The 22,061-nt window shown below is 37.9% G+C and overlaps 1 protein-coding gene across 2 annotated transcripts in view; it reads right to left on the minus strand.

Annotated features, from left to right (window-relative positions):
• DSCAM (DS cell adhesion molecule) overlaps positions 1–22,061 on the minus strand; it is a 478,363-nt gene that overhangs the window by 100,593 nt on the left and 355,709 nt on the right. For both annotated transcript variants that reach the window (XM_032188234.1, XM_032188242.1), the window contains exons 12-15: positions 14,742–14,938; positions 11,609–11,705; positions 9,942–10,070; positions 4,931–5,098 (exon numbers count right to left, since the gene is read on the minus strand). In XM_032188234.1, the coding sequence (XP_032044125.1) occupies positions 4,931–5,098; positions 9,942–10,070; positions 11,609–11,705; positions 14,742–14,938 (591 nt within the window). The remainder of the gene's footprint in view (positions 1–4,930; positions 5,099–9,941; positions 10,071–11,608; positions 11,706–14,741; positions 14,939–22,061) is intronic.

Raw genomic sequence — 22,061 nt, forward strand, 5'->3', positions numbered from 1 at the left:
TTGGACAGTGACAGTACCATATGATAAACTGAAGACACTACTTTGATCAAAGAAAACCAGAGCCTAGCATCTTACTTATTCAGGTATCATCTGTAATCAACAGTGAAATACAACACTAAATGTAGCAACTTGGCAAATGAAATAAGAGTGAATTATAATGACTTTTCTCTCTTAGTGATATGCTCACAATGCTGTTTGTGTTTTGTAAATAGGGAAGATGTATTTTTGAGAGTTAGAGCCCAGTGATAGCGAAGTAGCAGAACTCATTTAAAAGTAGGTAAGAGTGGATCTCCTCAGCCAGCCTTCATCATGCTGCACTTTTCAGAGGGTCCCCCTTTGTTTGCTGGAGACTGAGCACATACAGCCAGATATCAAATGGTTTATACATGAAAACCTGAACACTTTATAATCCTTCTTTGCACCCCTCCCCTTGACCAATGTAGGTATCCCAGCCTGGGAATCAGACAAAAAATAACTATCAGGTGGAAGAAGTCTGCTACAGACCATGTTAAGTAAGGAGGGGTTTCCTCTACTATCGATATGCTGCCAAGGGTGTGCATGATGTCTTAAATACAAATGAGAAGGCCCAGAGTCAAAAGGCACCTGCTTGTCAGCTGGACAGCTACAAAGCAGATCAGGAATCGACTGGTACTGAACAGAGAGGTGTGAAGTAAATTGCTTGCTCAGCAAGGTAAATCATTGCAAAAGGAAGATCTGAAGAAAGAAATGAAGTAATCTCAAGCTGTTCCATGAGAGTTCCCTAGATGCAGAATGTGGCCTCAGTTAAAAGCTAAATTAAGCTTAATAGCATGACAAGGGAAGTAAGGCAATAAAAAAGATGAGATGGGGCAGTTAGAGGTTGAGCAGCAGTAAATGACAGTTGTAGTGAAACGAACCAGAACATTTAACTGATGAAAGCAGGAAGACCCAGAATGCAGCCTATAATATGTTTAAGTTATTAAATATGCCCTATTGTTATCTGTTCTTGACTGTCCTTCATAGAGAAAATTTTCAAAGTTTGAAAGAACTTTATTTCCATTCTCCTTGAATTCATGTACAGGAAGGAGAGGAGAAAAAGTCCACTGGCAAAAATGAGGTCTCTATGATTTTTTTTTGAATCCTGTCCTTGATTCTGTCCCCCCTGCTTACTAAAATGAATGCAATTTCTCTGGGAACATTATAATGTAGTGGAATCTGAGCAAAGCATTTGATCCAATAAATGGGTTTTAAAATGTGATCCTTAAAGTCTTGCCTTTTCCTTGAAAGACCCTAAAAGTTTTTACAGGCCTGAATAGTTAATTGTTCCCAGCATCCATGGTGAAATGTTAATGTTGTTAAATAAAAGGTCATTTATTGTATGCCTTTAATGACATAGAGATTTTGTGACAAAGGCATAACCCAGAAATCTCAGTTTGCTTTATTGATTTCAGTATTAAACAACTGCTATAAAAGTCCTTTTTTTTTTTTTTTTTTTTTTTCCTCCTGACAAGCATTAGTGAAAGAGTGTACTTGCAGTGCATTTTCCAACACAGGAACAAATTGGGGTTGTACAGAGAGAAAGATATGTTCTGTAAGCTTTGAAATCATGGCTAGCTGCATGAAAGTATGAAACTAAGAGCTTGACTGTCTATGTGCCACAGAGACCCTTTATGGCTTTCTTTCTAATAGCTAGTGCTGGGTCACTTAGTTTACAGTATGTAGTGGGTTTACGTGGCAAGGTTTTGGTAGCAGGGAGCCATAGGGGTGGTTTCTGTGAGAAAGATCTAGAAGCTGCCCCATGTTTGGGAAGGGCCCCATTGTTTTCCAGATCCGAGCCAATAAGCGATGTTGTTTTGCGCCTCTGTGAGAGCATATTTAAGACAGGGAAAAAACGCTGCGCCACAGCAGCCGGGAGAGTCAAGGGAGTGGGAGAACAGCCTTGCACCAAGGTCAGTGTAGAAGGAGGGGGAGAGGTGCTCCAGGCGCCGGAGCAGAAGTCCCCTGTGGCCTGTGGTGAGGACCATGGTGAAGCAGGATGTCCCTCTGCAGCCCATGGAGTACCACGGTGGAGCAGGGTTCCACGCTGCAGCCCGTGGAGGAGACCACGGTGGAGCAGGTGGCCCTGCACCGACGGAGGCTGCCGCCTGTGGAAGACCCCTGCCGGAGCAGATTCCGGGCCGGACCTGTAGCCCGTGGAGAGGAGCCCACGCAGGAGCAGGTGATCTGGCAGGAGCTGCTGCCCGTAGGGGAGCCAGGTTGGAGCAGTTTTCTCCTGAGGGATGGACCCCGTGGTACGGACCCATATCTGGAGCAGTTCTGGAAGAGCTGCTGCCTGTGGGAAGCCCACGCCGGATCAGTTCATCAAGGACTGCATCCCGTGGGTGGGACCCCACAGCACAGGGGACGAGAGTGACCGAGAAGGAGCGGCAGAGAAGAAGTGCTGTAGACTGACCATAACCCCCATTCCCTGTTCCCCTGCGCCGCTCGGGGGGAGGAGGTGGAAAAGGGTGGATGGGGGGGAAGGTGCTTTTGTTTTTTTTTTTTCCCTTTGTTTTCTCACTTCTCTCGCTTGTTAGTTGTAGGCAATAAATCTTACTATCTCCTTATGCCGAGTCTGTTTTGCCCGTTACAATAATTATTGCGTGATTTTCTCGTCCTTATCTCAATCCTTGAGCCCTTTTCACATATTTTCTCCCCATTCCTCTTTGAGGAGGGGGAGTGAGAGAGCGGCTGTGGTGGAGCTCGGCTGCCCACTCGAGCGGAACCACGACACAGTAATATGTGATATGTCATCCACACACTTGCCAATGGCCTGGCTCGAGTTGTTCAGTTTTTATATTGCCTTTCTTGTACCTCTATTTTGCTCCCTTCTTATTCGTTTCTCACTTATTTCCTTCACCCATACTATTTTCCATTTGCTATCATAAAAACAGAGGACTGAAGTAAACAGTGATCAAAAAATGATAGTCCTGTGCATTGCACACCACCTGAAATCAAAACCCAGGAGGCAAACATCACATACTTTGCCTAGGCCTGACCTCCCCTCTACCAATTGTTCCCTAAGTAGATCAGTGACTTCTGAATACAGTTCCACACCACTGGTCTCTCCAAATAGATGGTGCTTATAAAAACAGCAACAAAAGGATCAATCATTTAGAAACTTGTTTACAAAGAATTGAATAAAATGTTATAATAAGGTTCCATTCTATTCATGGGGAAGCTTTTTAAAATTATTTTATTTTATTTATTTATTGATTTATTTCAGGTCAACTGCTGATTGTGACAACTTAATTACCAGTCACAGAAAAAACTCAGCAAGTAAGAAATATTCTAAGCATGAGTGAACAACTGAGAAGGGTAGATCCAAGAACCAACAGTCTACTTGGATGTTTATTGACAAGGAAATATGGGCATTTTGGGGAATAGAGGATGCCAGGTAGAAGAATGGATAATCTGTTTTCTACAGGGATTTCACATTTTCATTGAATAAAATAAGAGAAAAACATGACCAAATGAGAAATATTTTGCAGACTATCCACCACAAATAAAGCTGTTCGCTGAAAGCTCATAAAGATGTGAATGTTCTTCACAACTTTCCTTCTACTAGGATGAAAAACAACACCTGGTGAAAAAAGAAATGCATCTCATGTTGTCTCCTGTTTACTCAGCTTTGCACTGTGAGCCCTTGCATCCTATTCTTATTCAAAAGGTCCCTTGGAACCAAAAAACATGTTCTCCTCACAAGGGGTATATTTTCACTGTGGTAGTTTCACCCATGGTGAAAATGAGTGGGAATTATAGAATTGTACTCATATGAACTGAACTGGGCATCCATCACCAAGTGTTTAAAGTCTAGACAAACACGAATCTTGAAAAAGAAATAGGGTTTTCACTGCCAGGAGAGTCACCCAGCTATCTGCATTATGGTTTTCCTTTCAAAATCCCCAAAGAGGAAAGCATTTCTGACTTCAGATAAAATAGCAGAAAAACTAAAATTAGCAAGATAAAAACGTGTTTTCAAAAGCAAATAATCAACTTCCTGTCTGATCACATTTTTTCAGGGTAACTTTATCCAGTTTCAGTGAACTAAGGGAGTTGAACCTACTTTGCTACTTTTAAAAGTGCACCTTTGCATGTTATGTATAATTGCAATATGTATCTGGCAGAAGTATTTATAGCCATTCAACTTTTTCATTCCTAACTGCTTCAAGAGAACTGTAGCACTTTTCTCTCATAAGTCTTTTCCAGTGTCACATGTAACATGCAGAACTTGTGATGTGAGAGCATGTATGAGGCATAGTCCTAAGAAATAAACATAAGACAGCACTGGAAGACAGCAATTAGAGTACAAAAAGGAGAGGCTCCAGACATTAAAGTGAAAATGCAGGAACAGCTCTCTTGCTACAGAAATCTGTAATGATATAGAAGAATAAATGGAAACAAAGAACAGGAGGATGACCCTAATTAATGACAACCAACTGACTTATACAGTAATTAGAAAACTAGATAGTGAGTGGGATGGGGGATCAAATAGACAAAGGAATTTTGCATTCCTGAAGATTAAATGTTCTCAAATGGGAGTAACTTAAATTAGTTACCTATACTAATACCTGAGCATCTAAAGAAAGCCACAAGATCCAGAGGGGCTGAACCATACATAGAAATATAATGCTGGTTGTGATGCCTAACTGCAGATACATGTATGCATTTTCCAATAACCAAAGATGAAAATTTGGAGCATATTGTCTTCTTTGACCACTAGATGCCACTGAACTACTTTAATTACAGGCCTGCATGATGAAGTTACAAAAGTCACAGTGTTTCATGAGAAAAAATCAGTATTTCTTTTGATGTAGCTGCAGCAACAGAGGTAGAATATCAAGTAAAGACTCCTCATGTCAGAGAACAATAATTCCCAGCACGATTTAGACGCTACAGAACCAGAGTGTACCTGCTTCATCAGTTGTGATGGTGAGCTCATTGCTGGCCTCACTCTTGCCGATGCGGTTCTTGGCATACATGCGAATGTTGTAAGTTGAGGAAGGGTGGAGGTCAATGATAGTGGCTTGGTTTAGCTGAGGGGAAACGTCTTTGGTTCTCTGAACAGAATCCCAAGAGTCTATTTAATCAGAGATTAAAGCAAAACAGACATGTAACATATGATGTTAATATTACCAACACAAGTCTGCAGTTAAACCATCTAGTGCAGCAGGATTCTGCCCTTGTAGAATTAACTCAGCTAATACCTGGTGCTATATACAAAAAACAAGTGATCCCATTCTTTCATGGCTCTCCCAAATGCTCCAAATGTAGTGCTGTAAAGAATAAGATCTCAGCCCAAGGGACACCAACAAGTCTGTGAGAATAGCTGATCCTCTGCCTTTTTGAGGGTTAGTGAGAGCAGCAAAGATTCTCCAGCTTTGTGTCTGTGTGTACAAAGGTTTTTTATTTTGTTTTGTTTTGTTTTGTTTTTTAGTACTGTTACAGTGGAACAACTATGAAAAAGATGGGAGCTACTGCCCCAGAGGAGTCCGATTCAGTGTGGAAGTTGGTTATGCTCACAAAAGGTGGGGAAAGAGAATTCATAAATAGGAATGAAGAGTTCTTGGATTAGCAGAGATCAAGTAAAAAGTTTGGTCCCAAACTCCAGGAGTTCAGACCACAGTTAGCACAAGCTTGGAGTACCTTGCTGGCTTAGACATGGGACTCAGCACCCGCCAGCACTGATGTTATTGCCCTGACTCATGTTAGGATATAAGAACAGTTTAAAACAAGGGGAATTAAAAACCTTCTTAGATGTTTGCATAAATCTGAAAAGAAAAAAAAAAAAAAAAAAAGAAGGAGCACATTATTTTTATTCATAGTTACTATTCATCTGTCTGTTATGCTTTTAATAAATTCTCCACACACACATAATAGAAAAATGGATTGAAATTGGCTAAATCCAGTGACCCCTCAGATCTATGCAGTTCGTTTCTGCAAACAGAATAGCAGAATCTATCTGTTTAAAGCATCTTGATATCTCTTTTGAGCTGCCATCCATCATTTCTTTTCTTACAGCAGCCAATGTTTCTCTTTTAACCTCTGCAGCATCCTAAGGGGGATGTCGCTGGGGGCTCTACTGTAGTGTTTTACAGTATAGGTCACTGTAGGGAGAATCACAGAAAGCTCAGCAGATGAGAAAGACTAGTTTAAAAATAGAAAGTTTACTCAGATACAGAACATTTGCACACACTGTAAATTCTTTATGTGTAGCTTGCTAGAAGGTATGCAAGTTGTCACAATGACATCTGCAACTTCACTGGTTACAGAGCCTTTTTTGCTTGTCTGTGTGGCTTAATTTACCCAGAAAACATTTAGGAATCAGCCTTTTATGTGCTAACCAAATGCACTTGTATTTATTTTCCTTGGTAACTGAGATTGCCAAAACTTCCTCTGTAGGATACCTTCAGAAGCTCGAGAAGAGTTACCTGCAGGCAGCACCAACTGCTTTCAGTTGGTTTTCTTAAACTCTACAGAATTTCCTCAACATGCTAATAGATAAGTATTGTCAGTGTCCTACATTATGGCTCATAATACCTGACACTCTGCTTTAAAATATGTCACTTACCAAGTGCCACAGTAACCATTTGCTCACATCTGAAGCTCTTCAAAGCCAAATGCTTCAAAAGATAGTATGAAACACCCACAATGTACCAAAACAAGAAGATTTCAGACACTGTAGGTTAAGAATTACCCAAAAATGAGAGGCTCTCTACAGGTATGAACTTTACATCTCTGTATAAGCTAGAAAACTGTAGAACATGTACGGGGAGATGAGATTGATCTAGGGTGTGGTGAAGCCCACGTGCTCTCCTCAGCTTTGAAGAGAGTCCTCAACCTGGCTGGTGTGTGGCATGGTAACAAGGGGTCTGCATTAGAGGCCATGAAAAGATCTGGGGACCTCTGAATACAGTGTGCAAAATTGCAATACCAGGATCTGTACTAAACTACAGCAGTAGTAATAACATTAGTTATTTCTGTATCCCTGGGAAATCTTGACCAGCAGTTACATTCTGTTGCGTCAGACATTCTACAAGCACAGAAGGAGGCTCTGTTCAAGTATACCATGCCAAAAGGAAAAGAATTGAAAAGAAAAGACACATTTGAATTGGAGAATGTGCTAAATTTCCCTTGATGTGGATATTTTCTTTTAACACTGTCCACACATTAATACATTGCTTAAGTTTTCAAGCAGTTGTTTCAAATACTGACCTCTAAATGGTGAAAACCTGTAGTATATATTAACTGCAGAAATCAAATAAATGGATTTGAAAATTCCTGTGATTCTTAGTAGATTAAATAATGGCATACCATGAAGAAAGAGATGAAAACTCAGTCTTCTGTACTTATAAATGTAGGCTTCCAATGTTTGTTTATAACTAAGGTTTGAACTTCAGAACTACGTTTTGATATGTGTATCCCCTTTTTGAAGAGGAAAGCAAATGAACAAAAGCAATCACCCCAACCGAGTAAGTGCAGAAAAAAGTTAATCAAATTGTCTCCAAAATTGCTTTCAGTTGAAAAAAAAGTAATAAATAAAACACTTTAAAAAGTGTTAATAAGATTTTTTTATTTTTTTTTTCCTGACAAATCCTAAAAATATTTTCTTGCTTACAGGTGTTAAGTATTTGTTCAGTGAGGTATTAAGACTGACTGTTGGCTCCTTTTATTGCCATTCCAGAGTGGTTTAAAATCTACTCACCTAGAAGGCTGAAAAAGCACAGAAAACAAGTAGCAATAGGCTAACAACAACAACAGCAAAAAGTTAAAGTTAAGCGTGGAAATTTTAATGTGATTTTTATTCCACTCATGAAATGTGACACCCAGGCACTTCTTGGTGTTATATAAAATGCACACTGACACAATGATTTATGAAACATTTATGATTTTATGAAAACCAATAGCTTCTCACTCATTCCTAAAATAAAGGCTGAAGCTTTGGGATTGCTCTACAGAAGACAATTAGGCCTATATGCGCTTCAGTTCTAATTTCAGTGAAATGACTACCTCTTCCCACGCCCGGGTGAGGAGCTATCTGTCTTTGCCTGCGGTGCCATCTAGTGACACGGTCCAACACCGCAGCCAGCTGAGACTGCCTGCTCAACACCCTGCATCCCTGGCAGGTTTGGGGGAAAAAAGCCTCAGTTCTGCAAAAGCATCTGCATCCTGAAGAAGCAGGGGTTTACCTTAGCACAAGAAAGCAGAAAAAAAAAAAAAAAATCATCTGTTTTCAGATTAGGACCTAAACAGAACTGGTCATTCTGCTCTTCAGCTTTTCCTGAAGCTGAAATTAAAAAGTTAAAAAAAAAAAAAAAAAAGGATGAGAAGAGAGGCAGAAAGAGAAGCACCCACCTACCTGTTTCTATCTTCAAAACATTTTGTACACTTCAGATAGAAAGGTCTGATTGCTACACATCAGTAGTTTCTATGAAGGACCAGATCTGAGTGCCACAGGTACATTTCTGTACAGACAGGCAGTGTATCTAAATATTGAAATGGCCTGAAATTCTGAGCTCCCACTATTCCACTATTCATACTGCTCTTGCACTGTAAGTAGACCCCAAAAAAAAAAAAAAAAAAAAAAAAAAAAGCAAACATACATACATACATATGCAATATACAGCTTCACGCTATTAGAGGGTACACAATGTGTCTTTTTTTGTCTGATGGCATGGTGAGGGTTGACATGGTTGATAAGTGGTCATCTGAACTGAGTCTCTGAAACTGAGAGGTTTTGCAGTTTTCCTTCAAAAGTCTACATTATGCATCCCACTGCAGACCCATTTTTGAGTCCCCAGGGTAAGTAAAATAGATGGAAAATTTAGCATTAGACTCAGCTTTGAAATCTGCTTTTAGTTTTAGTATATCACTTTATGTATGCAAACCACCTGCTGGAGTCAACTAATTATACCAGAATTAAACCTTCTGATGAAGGGAGAAACAGTAAAAGAAAAATACCTGGACATCTTGGTTGTGAAGGAAGATTGGGAAAAAGAAACACCATGCAACTAAGCGAGAAATATTTTCCAGCATTTACAGTGAGTTTAAGACACAGCTGTTGTCACAGCCAGGCAGAAGCCATCTCCAAGAACATTGTTCTGGAGAGCTTTCTTGGCTGTCTGAGCAAGGAACAGCATAGGTGGCAGAACAAAAGTTTCACCGTCCTCCTAGTGACTTTGTAGCCACTGAGGCATATCTGTAAGCCACCCTTGCCTTTGTGGCAGGAACATTTTCCCTTTGTTTTCTCAAAGAAAGAAAAGTAGTCCTAGCTGTTCAGTGCAGAGGACTATGCTGCACCATTCATTCATTGTCCTGATAGTAATAGAGGTTTATCCTTCAAAGTATTTCCAGTACATTATTGAAAACTCATCATGGTGAGTTTTCAAAACTACCACACAGCTTTCTTCACCCATAAATTATAATAACTACACAATTTCACTGCTAAATTTCCAGGTAAGGTGCCATGTACTCATATACATATAGATAGAAAACTGAAAATCAGCACTACAAGAGAAGCTAATTGTAAAGGCAGGTATTTTTCTATAGGGAAAAACAGAAAATGAAATGAAAAAAAAAAAAATCCAAATGGAAAAAAGATTGGGGACTGTATCAGGGACCAAAAATCATCTAGAAAAAACACCATTACCAACTACTACTTACACAGAATTTTTCCCCCTTACTTTTATGTAGCTTTCTCAGGTAAATGGAAAATGCAGCAATTGTTAAACATAATGTCCTTACCTCAGAAAAAGACAACAAATGAAGATAAATCATACTGTGAAAGATTAAATAAATCTTGGTAAAATTTTCCATCAGGAACTTTCAATTTATGAATTATCTTTTACAATACAAATTCAATGATGAATGCCTTGAAGAAAGTTAAGTGACAGGGATTTCTTCAAGGGAAGATTACTTCTTACCTGACTTATTCTTGCATTCAATATCATAGCCAGTGATAGGGCTGTTTCCATCAAATCCCATGGTCCATCTGAGGGCAATACTGCGTGCTCTCACCTCTCGGATTTCTATCTCAGGAGGGTCAGGGGGCTCTGAGTAAACACGAATGCTTAGTTTTAGTCAGAAGAAAGCCCATACCCATAACAAGATAACACTAATGAGTGTGGCACTCACACGGCTTACTGGTGGTAAGCTTTCATGTCATTTTCTCCAGTCACTCATTAGTACCTTGAGCCAGTTAATCACCCACAGAAGAATACTCAACAGAGGAAGCAAAAGTCACTTTTCAGCTAAGAGTCACAGATATAACATTGAATTCTAACTTCTGTTTAACCATCTAATATGCTACGTACAGTTACACTTTCCTTAAAAGCACTCCAGATTGGACTATTAATTCTGGGAAAGATGTTTGCCTTGAACATGACATTTCAATTATACTTCTACAGTTTTTACATTGAAGGTGATGGTAGAAATACGAATGCTAAACTTGGAAGTGCTAAATTTGGTGAGGAAAGGGAGTAAGAATCAAAGTATGTTTAGAAGTCTTAACTACACTAAAGCCTCCTTCTACCTCCACAGAATTAAGAAAGTAAATATTTTTTTGTATTGTATTTTTGTATTGTATGTATTTGTATTGTATTTTGCATTTGTATCCAAACTCATGTCTTTTTAAATTGTAAAGGCAGTTTAATTGAGCTCTGGTGTTGCTGTGAACTTTTTCCCAAACTCCACCTGAATTTCTTGACAGGCTGCTTTAGGAGTTGGACTTGATGACCCTTGTGAGTCCCTTCCAACTTGGGGTGTTCTATGATTCTGTGATTCATCCAGTGAAATCTGCAGGTATGTGAACTAAAGAATGGGGAGAAAGAAATCTGAAAATCCTGGAAATTTGCTGTGTGCATGCTCAAAGGCATACAGGCACAGGAACAAGCATCACAGAAAAATGAGTGGCCAGTGGCCAAGTCATGCTTCAGCTCTGCATCTCCAACACTGTCACCTCAACCATTCCAGAATTTGCTGCTGAGTGCCTGTAGGAAGGGAACCCCAGCCGTAGGCAACGTAGATTCCTAGAGCTTTCATTTTACAACCTGATTACAATTTGTTTTGACTGATTAAACTTGAAATATTTTGTTTGTAGACGCCCATTGGGTTTAACATTTTTTTTAAAGAAATAAAATCAGATTGTTTTTGCTTTATTTGTGTTTTAAGCACATTTATTCTTTAAAAACAAATGTAACCCTCTCTCCCTTCTCCCCAAAGTAAACCCCTTATATCCACTGTTCCTACTGAAGATATTAGTTTTAAGTATCTTCAGTAGATTGTCAGCTAGTGTATTTAAGAAAAAAAAAAAAAAAAAAAACAACCAACAACAACAACAAAAAAAACACCTCTCCTTATTAATTTGTACAGATCTAGAAAGACTCTGGAGCTTATCCTTTGTTTCGATTTAATTTGTAATGCTGGAAAATGAGAGACTGAGCATCTTAATGCAGCTCCTCATTTCTTTGACAATGAGGAATACATTTAATTAGGAACCAGAGCCTCCCTCCCCCAACAGATTTCTGAGCATGGCATACACTTACTGTACTACAATAGCTGTGTTTTTTTCCTTATGTTGTCCTCTTCCTACCTTGCACAGTGAGCTGAATTATTCCACGATCCTCCCCATAAGAATTGATGGCATGGCAGGAAAAGAAGCCAGAATCTTCACGTACAGTTGGCAAAATCTACAGGTGGTTTGAAAAGAAGTGATTGATTGAACAGCACGCAGAGAAAATAAACCAACAGCTTTTCTGTATGGTGCAAGAAAAATTGTACAAACTGTTTTACTTGACAGCAGTAAACAGATATTACATGTTATACACATACATACATATGCATAGTAAAGCATCCAAAATACTGTAACTTATCAAAACTAGGAACACCTGGGTTGAGGAAGTAGGCTATCAGCTCTACATGTGTAGTCAGGAGTTGGAGAACCACCTATTCCTGTAGCTTCTCATCAGGAGCCTTGTTCCCAGTCACTCACAAGTTTGCCAAGTATTTAATAGTTGGCTAAAATTTGCCATACAAAATGGTGCCTTCTGCTGCCTCCAAAATTTTCCGGATAATTCTGAAAATAACTCAAGTCACTGAAGTCTGTGTGGAGGAAATAAAGGTTCAAATACTGCTGGTGAACCATGTAGTATTCTGCGTGATGTCTCATAATAAAATTTGGGTGGTCTTTCCTTTCAATTTGTTATTTTATAATGTAGACAATTACATATTTTCTTTACATACATGATCATAATGATATTTTTCTACAGGACCACTGCTTCATTCAAAGCATGAGAGGGAGAGGATTTTATAAATGAGCACATATTCCAAATGACATTTTCTTATCATTGTTCAGTGTGCTCTTCACACTTTATTTACTGCACACAGTTCAAACTGTGCCCTGAAGACAGGCGTATTCATTCTCGCACAGCATTTTCTGTGACATTCACCTATGCAATTCCCATTGCAGAAACACGAGTGAAGTTATTTTCATAAACCCTGACATCATGGAGAGTATTACCACCATTTTGTATGAGGAATTAAGGAAACAGACATATGATAATGTTTGTGGGTGTTTGACAAGTTGCCACATAGTAGCTCATCCATGGTAACTCCATGTGCTCTTTACTCCTTGGTGAAGCCAAGGTAATATGAGTGCAACTCTTATTCACCATTGATTAAGATAAATGGATTTATTTCCCATGCACTACAAGGATACTGGAGAGTTACCATCTGAGATGTGGTAACTTGTCAATCTGTGTTAAGTTGCACATGTGGCTGAGATTTAAGATAGAAGAACGAAAGTTTTCAGAGCCCAATTTGATACATCTAGGGCCTTCTTTTCCCCCCTCGGAGTCCTTAGCAATAAATAGCATTTCATGTGTTCATAACAGCTTCCTTTGTGTTAAGCTGCAGCTATGAGGGCTTAGTACTTCTGCAAATCAGACCCCAAGGGCTCAAGGCAAGTACCTAGAAAACAAAGAACACAAAATTATTGGCCACCTGTGAAAAGTTTGGTTTCAATGATCAGCCTTGCATCACACAGTGTCTTTCATTACTTAACCCTAATTCAACTCCAGAGAAAATCCAAGTCATGCCTGACTGAGGCAGGGGTCCTGCAGAAAAAATAAAAGCTGAGTATACAACTAAGGATCACATCATCATGCACACACACAAAAGCACTCAATTAAAGGCTTCAGAGACAACCTTAATCCCAACGTTTTCTAGTTTGAGGGTATTTTATCTCTCAAAAGTCAAAGGTTTTGTATGTAACATATGGATGTAGAATGCCACTACTGTATACAACAGCTTCAGAAGGGAATTCTCCAAGCAGGTCTCCAGCCTTAAAAAAAATAAACATTGTTGTGCATCCAGGCACTACCTTTTTAAAGCCAATAAGATGAATGAGGGCAAAAAAGTCTAAATGTCTATTATGTTCTTGAATATTATTCAAAACACAAATGTACTAATATACACAAATTCACACATCCTTCCTCATAGAAATCAATGACGAAGTTCCCTCAATGAAAGCAAAACCAAACTTTCGCTGGATGTCATCCAACATAATTTTTGGCTAGTGAAGAAAGAGACATACCTTAAGAGTTACAACAGAATATAGGTAGAATCAGCAGAGAGCTGGAGAGTTATTTCCCTAAGCTCAGTAAAAATGTTTTTAGGAATGTGACTGAAAAATGGAAAATGGATATTTTTGAATTAAAATATGTATTTAAAAATATTTTATATTTCCTAAAGTATGTATAAAAATATAAAGGAATGGACTGGAAACTTGCTTGTGCTGGAAAAGTTCAAACTTGAGTGGACAAAGTTGTATACTGAGACTAATATCATAACCCTATCCATTATAGGTGACACCAGAACACCATGAGTTTCCTTTGCTTCCATGACCTTGGGATGGTCTTAAGTCCCCAAAACAACAGTGCTACTCATGTAGCCTCTCAATCTAACCCATATGCTACTTAGAAGTTAGTGGAACCCCACATTTATCAGTCAAGATGGCACTGCTGCCTGTCAGAGAAGCAGAAGTGAAGATGATGATTACACCCTGTTGCTACATGGCTTGGTGACTTCTGCTACTGTACATAAATGCCAAATACTACTGGCAGCAGTAGATATACTACTTATCTACATGTGCTTTTTTCCTTCTATTTCATTTTGAATCTGATGACTAACCTTACTTTGTAAAATTGTCCATGTATGGCTCACTAGCCCCACAGAGTAAAAGGGAGAAAAAATATTTTTAAAAGACTCTATTTTTATATCAGAATAGCTTAATGACTTTGGTGAAGTTAAACCTGACACACATCACATCTAATGGTCAGATATTCACTCAACGCTTATCAGCAGTGTACTGAAAATTGAGCCATGTTGCCCCAGGAAGGACAGGACAAGGCATGAACCATGTTGCTCCTGAGACAGAAAAGATGGAGGGGCTGTGAATCAGCCTTGCTGTCTTGTTGCCTCTGTAGCATAAGGTGATGGAGATGGTGACTGATTTTTCTGGGAGATGGGACGCCAACGTTTCCTGTACTTCCTCTTGGTAGCAACAGTAGTCAGCCTAGCTCTCCAAGTCTGTGCCACAGATAGAGCAAGTGGTGGGGTTTTGGCCTTCTAGAAAGAAGTAGCTGTGCATCCCTATCAAAATCAAAATCAAACCAAGCAACAGTCTCACACATGTAAATGAGTCACGGGTCACTTTATTTTCTTACCTGCAGAGTAGAGATTACTTCATCTCCAACTTCCTTGGTGGAAACAAGATAACGGGACATTTCAGGGTTAATGATTCGGTCCTCTTTCTCCCAGCGGACTATGATGGGTTTCTCTCCATGTGCTGTGCAGCTCATCTCCTTCTTTTGACCTTGTGTTGCCAGTGTGGTGTTTGGATAGGAAGTTATCATAGCTGGAACTAAAAACAGACAGAGCAACAAAGACGGTCCTTCAGTGATGTGACTACTCTGACCAGAAAGGTTGACCGTCCAGTCTGTCTCTCATTCAGTTTGTCCATATTTGAACAGATGGCCAAAAATGCATGAAAGGATTTTACTTTCAATTTTATGTAAGAAAATCTTAAAAGAGAAGATGAGCCTCAAAGGGAACTTACCAGAGAAGAGCAAAGACTGGACAGTGTGTCTATAGAGACAGAAGATGCACATCCAAATGAAACTTGGTTCCGTTTATTTTTCTGCCCATAGGACAATTTGTACCATAACTACAATATGCACAGCACATAAAAGTACTGTAAGTAACAAACACGCAGAAATTGGACCAATAAAGAACTGATAGAAATTTCTTATACCTTCTGGTGAACATTTTACTATACATTTATCACAAATATGCACAAAGCTAACTGAAAGTACATTTACCTGTTTTATTTGCTGACAGATATACACTCTATCCTTGTACATGACAGTAATGGCCTATCAAAATGAGAGCTCCATTAAGCCAGAAGATGTGCAAAATGAAAAGAGCAGCTCTGCACCTTACACTACATGTACATGTATGTGCTGAAGACATAGTTAAACTGTACTCAACTTCAGGTATAATTAAATAATTAAATAAACATATATTGAAAACAAACCTGTCTTGATTTGCGTTTAATATATTTGCAAGTTATTTTCAGAATTTGCAGAACAGTTGGGATACAATCACCAACTTCGTTAACTATTCAGGATTCTTAAACTTCTTAAAGTTGAAAAAATACTTTCTCATAAGAATTGACATAAAATCTAAGTATTTTTTACAATTTGGAAGGATAATTCTTTTTCTGAAACAGGATGGTCACTTTTATGTCCTCACTAGTCAGTCTTTTTCTTACCATATGATTTGTCCACTGATGAATAGCATCTGGGCATTTGTGAGTACAAGAAATAAGTCTGTAAGTCTGTCTTATAGTTATGACAACTTACCTGCTTGGGAGAAATTGGAAAGCCCTGGGTACCACACAGAACTGTTCTCTCCTGAAAGTAGCAGTCCACTCCTTTCAACTTACATAAAGTGACAATAAATAATCCCTTCACTAAGCTCTTATACTCCAGTGCTGACTCCTGCAGTAGTCCTATTCTCATTTTTATGCATGAACACTTGCCCCTTCTTATCAGTACGATTTACTCATTCCATCCTAACTTCCCTGGGTCTCAATTTTAAGATGACATTGGCAGTGAACCTGGTTTGAGGCCTTCCTAATTCTTTCTCCTGTATAGATTACATCTATTACTACCAGACAGAAAATAAAATAAAATAAAATAAAATAAAATAAAATAAAATAAAATAAAATAAAATAAAATAAAATAAAATAAAATAAAATAAAATAAAAATTTTAATTTGTATTGAAATGAATTACTATAATTGCTGTTTTGAAATGCTAATGTTTGATGGCATGACCTTTTCACATGTCAGAACTATTGATGCTTGGATATGACAATATGTCAGGATGCAGCCCTTTCTGTACAAAGGACTCCTGAACCATAATAAATTGATTCAAAAATTATCAAGGCCATGGAGCGTGGGTGAGAATTACGAATGGGATCTAATTACAGGAAGAATCCTTAGAAAGGTCTTGTGTGAGACATAAGTCTCTTTAAGGTCTTAAAGTCCTTTAGTGACAATGTATGTCTCGTTTGACTATTTTGTTATTAGATTGCAATCAGTTTTGTCAAAGAGAAGCACTCAAAGATATGATGAATAATCAAAATTGAAATGACTGATATCATCTTCTAGAGAACGGAAAAATCTTCAGGTTTACCTGGAGTCTTTCCAGGCACTGATACCCACAAGGAGGTTATTTTCAAAAGGTCACTTTTTCAGTCCATCAAAGTTTTGTGTCTGAACAAAGAAACTACGAGGCCTACGGAGTTGTAGGCTTGTGGGCCCCATATGCACAAGTATGTGCACTCGAACATATCTGCCCTTTTCCACAGCACTTAAAATAGACCAATATATCCCTTCATGCAGTCAGAGAACCAATTCAGATGAGTGGCAGGTTATTAAAGAGTTCACGTTGCCATCATTAGTTTGTGTCACACCCTTTCTTTCTTCCATAATTTTCCAAGACTCCCACACATCCCTTCCTTCTTCATCTGAAGCATTTCTGCACATCTTCCTCATTTCCCCTCAATGAAATGCACTCCACTCCCCTTCACCTCTTTCTGTCTTCTTCCTACTGCAGCCTCCTCACATGCTCCCTGACCCCTCCAGCAACATTTTCTTTATCCAGTCTCATTTTACTTCTCTAATGAAATCCTTCCAATGCCTCAAATGCCCTAATTATTTTCTTTACAACTGTAATCTTCTTTCCCATCAGTATCTCCTACTTATCTCCTATTCCAAATATCCTGTTGCTCTCCTGTGATGGAGGGAGCATGTGTTTAGCCCACCCTGGAGCTGAGGGGTGGCATGTGCCTCCCCACAAGGTAACTGAGCGTGTCCATGCATCTGGGCAAGAAGGCTCAACATTTGGAGCAGGTGAGCCTTGTCCTTGGCAGGGCTCACTTCTTCCTGCTTCTCAGGCACTATGCCCCCACAGAAAATGAGAAGATTGGATCTGAATTTAAATCCCATGGACCTTGATGAATCTGTCTCAGAGTCTGCTGTTCCACATTCAGCTCTCCTGAACAAGTGTCTATGTGAAGTCCTGTGATGTCCCACAGTACTGCAAACACCGTGACCATCTCACTTCCTTTTTTAAAAACAGAGGCTGTCTTATGAAGCTTTTTTTTTTTTTTTTTTTTTTTTCCCAACAAACTTTCTTAATAAGAACAGCATAAAAACATGTAAAAAAAGATAACTTTATTCTTCTGATACTGCTTTATCCATACTTATCCTTTCCTTCCTCTCACATAATCTTCCACACTGATTCTTTATTGTCATGGCAATGCCTCACAGCTAAATATTTCCCCTTCCTCCAAAGCTGATTTTTTACTTTTCACATTTATCTCCAATGATCCTAAACTACAAGCTCTTTTTATCTTCCTTGTTGTCAAAAGATTTCTGGTAACAAAGCCATGTTCCCAAAGATATTTTAGGCAATGTATATCTTCGTCCTCAAACTATCTTTAATCAGATTATTGATGCAAATAACTGAGTTGAATATGCTCCTTCTTTTCTGGAAAAAAAAAAATCTAAAAAAAATTTAAAAAGCAAACTGAGTATGTATTTTATATATAAATGTGATATTGTCCTAGGATGCCTTAGTTAAGTGTTGGAATGGGTTGCCCAGGGACATGGTGGAGTCACCGTCCCTGGGGATGTTTAAGTAAAGGTTGAACATGGTTAGAGACATGGTTTAGTGGGTGACATTGGTGGTAACGGGATGGCTGGGCCAGATGATCTTGGAGGTCTTTTCCAACCTTAATGATTCTGTGATTCTATGATTCTATGCATCTAAGCAGATGCATTTGGAAGTATATCAAGGTGATTCAGATGCCATAATGTGTGCAGATCTTTTTGAAGGTAACATTACTGGGCATATGTAAGGAATGCATAGTGTCATATTCCAGGATTTTGGAGTAAGTTTTCCTGCAGGACAAATTAATCCAAGTCTATTTCCTCTGGGGTTCTCCCCATCATTCTCTGAAGCTGGACAATGTTAAAGCTGGTCTATTGGACCAAATAGAAGCTATAGTTTATAGATTATGGTGATTTCAATTTAAATGCCAGTGGCATTAATCTAGTAGATTTCTCTGTTTAATGTTGGGTTTCCATTTGGAAAGCTGATTTGTTTACTCCTTTTTCCAGGTCAATTCATTATCTTACCGTTCTTCATACCAGTCCTGTAGGCAATAACCTCATTACTTTATACTATTAACAACTTCATCATTAAAAATTGAATTGCATAAATCAGCAGTATAAATTACTCTTAATAATCATGGAACAGGTCAAGATGAAATTTTTTGTTCTTAAAAAATGTTCAATTAAAAAAAAAAAAATCTAATTTGGACCTTTCCTGATATTCAGTAAAAATTACTTCATTTGACTTTCTATTCTCTGCTACTGCTTAATGTCCATCAGAAACTGAATGCCAAAAATAAAAATGAAAACATTTAATTATCTTGATAAGACTTTTAATTTGTAATTAAACACTAAATATCATGGCGGAACCCTAAATGACTCTAAGACTGACTGAAGTTCTCAATACATTTAAGAACTAAACTAAACTAAACTAAACTAAACTAAACTAAACTAAACTAAACTAAACTAAACTATCTATAGACTCCAAATGGCAATTTTTCTAGCAAGTTGGTGGTAGTGAGGAGAGGAATACAATACAGTCAACAACAAAATCAATGGGAGATGCCATATGACACTGTACAATGTGTGTTGAGCTGTTTTAAAAGTTGGAGTGCTGCTTATATCCAAACATTAATGAAGATTAAAATTGCTCTTGAGAAAGAGAATAGAAAAGATGTGGCAGATAAACAAATCTCATGACTTAGTGACATGTACATAACTGAATGCAGTGAGAATTTGAGTGTGCTTGATAACAGACATATGCTGGCTGCTGTCAATGGTGCAGCTCCTGGCATGTCACCATGTCTCCACTTGTGGTCTTAAGATCTCTTCCCTGACTGTAAATACCAAGTAACTTGATTTCTTTACTGGAACATGCATGAACAGGCCAGTTTGGAGTCTGCCTGCACCCATCCAGGCAGCAGCTGTGCCCACAGCTCCACAAAGTGAAATATCTGCCATCACAGTGGGATTCATCCTGCAAGCACTTTGGTAGTCATCATAGACTTCCTCAATGGAAAGATTTTCACAGTGGTGTTTATCTAACCAGACAAACTGTGCCCTCAAAAGCCTTTTCTTTACACTGATCCTTCAAGAACCTGTAATGCCTTGCTCAGTTGCAGAGAAATGCACAGAAATACTCTAATGAGCATGGTGATGAACCACTTCTGGTTTTCTTGTACAACTTCTAGAACAAAGGATCATGGCCCTGTGATGTGCTTTAACAACCCTACGTAAAAATAACATCAAAAATGAGAATAGGGACATGGGTAAGAGAAAGCTGCACTAAAGTTGAATTATGTTGAAAAAAATAATAATAATTTTAATTCTAATTTAACATTTAAGCCAAATTTAGCATATCCTCTCATGTTGGTTGACCACATTGAGAATATTTTTCTCTCCATGACAGATGATATTTTCCATCACACACAATAAACTGTCTTTCTCAATCCACTTTTGCTCAGGCAAAGAAAGCTCACACAAATAAATGACTTACCATATTTTCAAATTTAGTAGACTTCTACAACTCAATTAGTTACTGAAATTCTTCTCTTAACTTCAGCTTTCCCTTTCTGTTGTGACATTCTTGCTTACTTAAGCAGCATTTCTCCAGAATTCAAATGGTGCAATGAGCCTAGCAGTGAATTTTAAATCGATGGGACTCCTCAATGGGACTTGGCAAAACTATGACCTCTGTAGAAGGTGAGAATATTGCTCTTAACCCTCATCCTCAAGAGATATGTAAGACTAGAAATCAAAGAATACTGCATGCCTCAAAAGGTGAAAAAAGTATGTTAACACAAAAGTAAGCATCCTGTTTTTATGAATAGAAATTATTTTCACAAGAATAATGGTTGTATAATTATTTCCTTCTGTTTTTAACTCCTGTTTTCCTTAGTAGAATAATGAAAATGAGCAGTGAATAATTAAAATTATTTTCTATAAATATTCAGTAAATCTGAAAATGAACTTCATGTTTGTGATCCAGTTGTGCTCTTTATTGTGAACCTTCTCATAGACATATTCTTTTAGGATAAATATTTTAAAAATTCAATCTCAAATATTTAAATATTTCATGAAAGTGAATTCTGAATGCATATTTTATTATATTGCTTTGAATTGGTAATGATTTTTTTTTTGTGTTGGTGTGAGCTATGCAACTCTCAAATAGAAACATTAGATAAGTCACCTAGTCACTAACTAATCAATATGGTATAAACTCCAAATTGAAAAAGAAAATCCTTTGAAATTAATTACTGCTGAGGTTTCAGACTAGGGGAAACTATTTCAAATGCATAAACCTGAGAATTTTGAGGAGAGAAACAAAAACTTGATGAATTAATGTGACATACTAAATTATCTATTCAGTGTTAGTTTCAGTAATCTACAGCATATACAAAATAAATGCAGATGAATGTATTCCTGATATTTTTGTTAATAAAGCAAAACGAATCATATGACTCTCAACCTGCCCTAAAAGTAGGGCTACTGACTTTCCAGTAATAATTGTTACATAAGCAGATTTCTGGAGAATAAGCAAGAGCTTCATTAGCAGTTTTATTAGCATAACAATTTTCTGAAAGAACGGTATGTACCCAGTACCGTCATGGAAAAAGGTACTGTGCACAGCACCGTCATGGAAACACAGTACCGTCATGGAAAAAGGTACTGTGCACAGCAGAAATTGCATCTTTATATTTAGCAGAGTGACATCCATGAGAATGATGATATCACATAATAATAGAAGGAAAGTAAACACAGGCATGATCAGCCCATGTCCCAGCAACCTAAGTTTGCATTACATATCCTGTATCAAAACATGAAACTCAGCAATATGTAAAAACTTCATTATTCTATTCTATTCATTAGAACATCTCTGCAAGGTAATCTTTGAAAAAAATATCTAAAGACTTATAATGAATAAGGAATCTGTTCACTCTAAGATATGATTTCAGCTAGGTATTCCAATGGTATAGTTACTTTTATTATAAATATTATTCAAACATGTGTTTCCGAGCTATTCAGATGTGTTTCCAAGCTAGACCAGGCCTTGTTTGGTGCTAAGCTTTAATAAGAATGACAATGATGTCTTGAGAACTTAGCAGCTTCACCAGCACCTCATGATCTGATTGAATATGTCATGGAAAAGGCTGTGAACATTTAGGGTTCATATCTTATTCACTCAGAAGCAGTTTCAGGTCACATTATAAGAAAAGAAGTTGATTTATTTTGCATGACAACTATGAATTTTAACCAAAAGACACATTAATAAAATAAAAAAGGTCTTTTCTCTCAAATCGCAG

Source organism: Aythya fuligula, chromosome 1 (assembly GCF_009819795.1).
Source record: "Aythya fuligula isolate bAytFul2 chromosome 1, bAytFul2.pri, whole genome shotgun sequence".
In the NCBI taxonomy this organism is placed as follows: Eukaryota; Metazoa; Chordata; class Aves; order Anseriformes; family Anatidae; genus Aythya; species Aythya fuligula.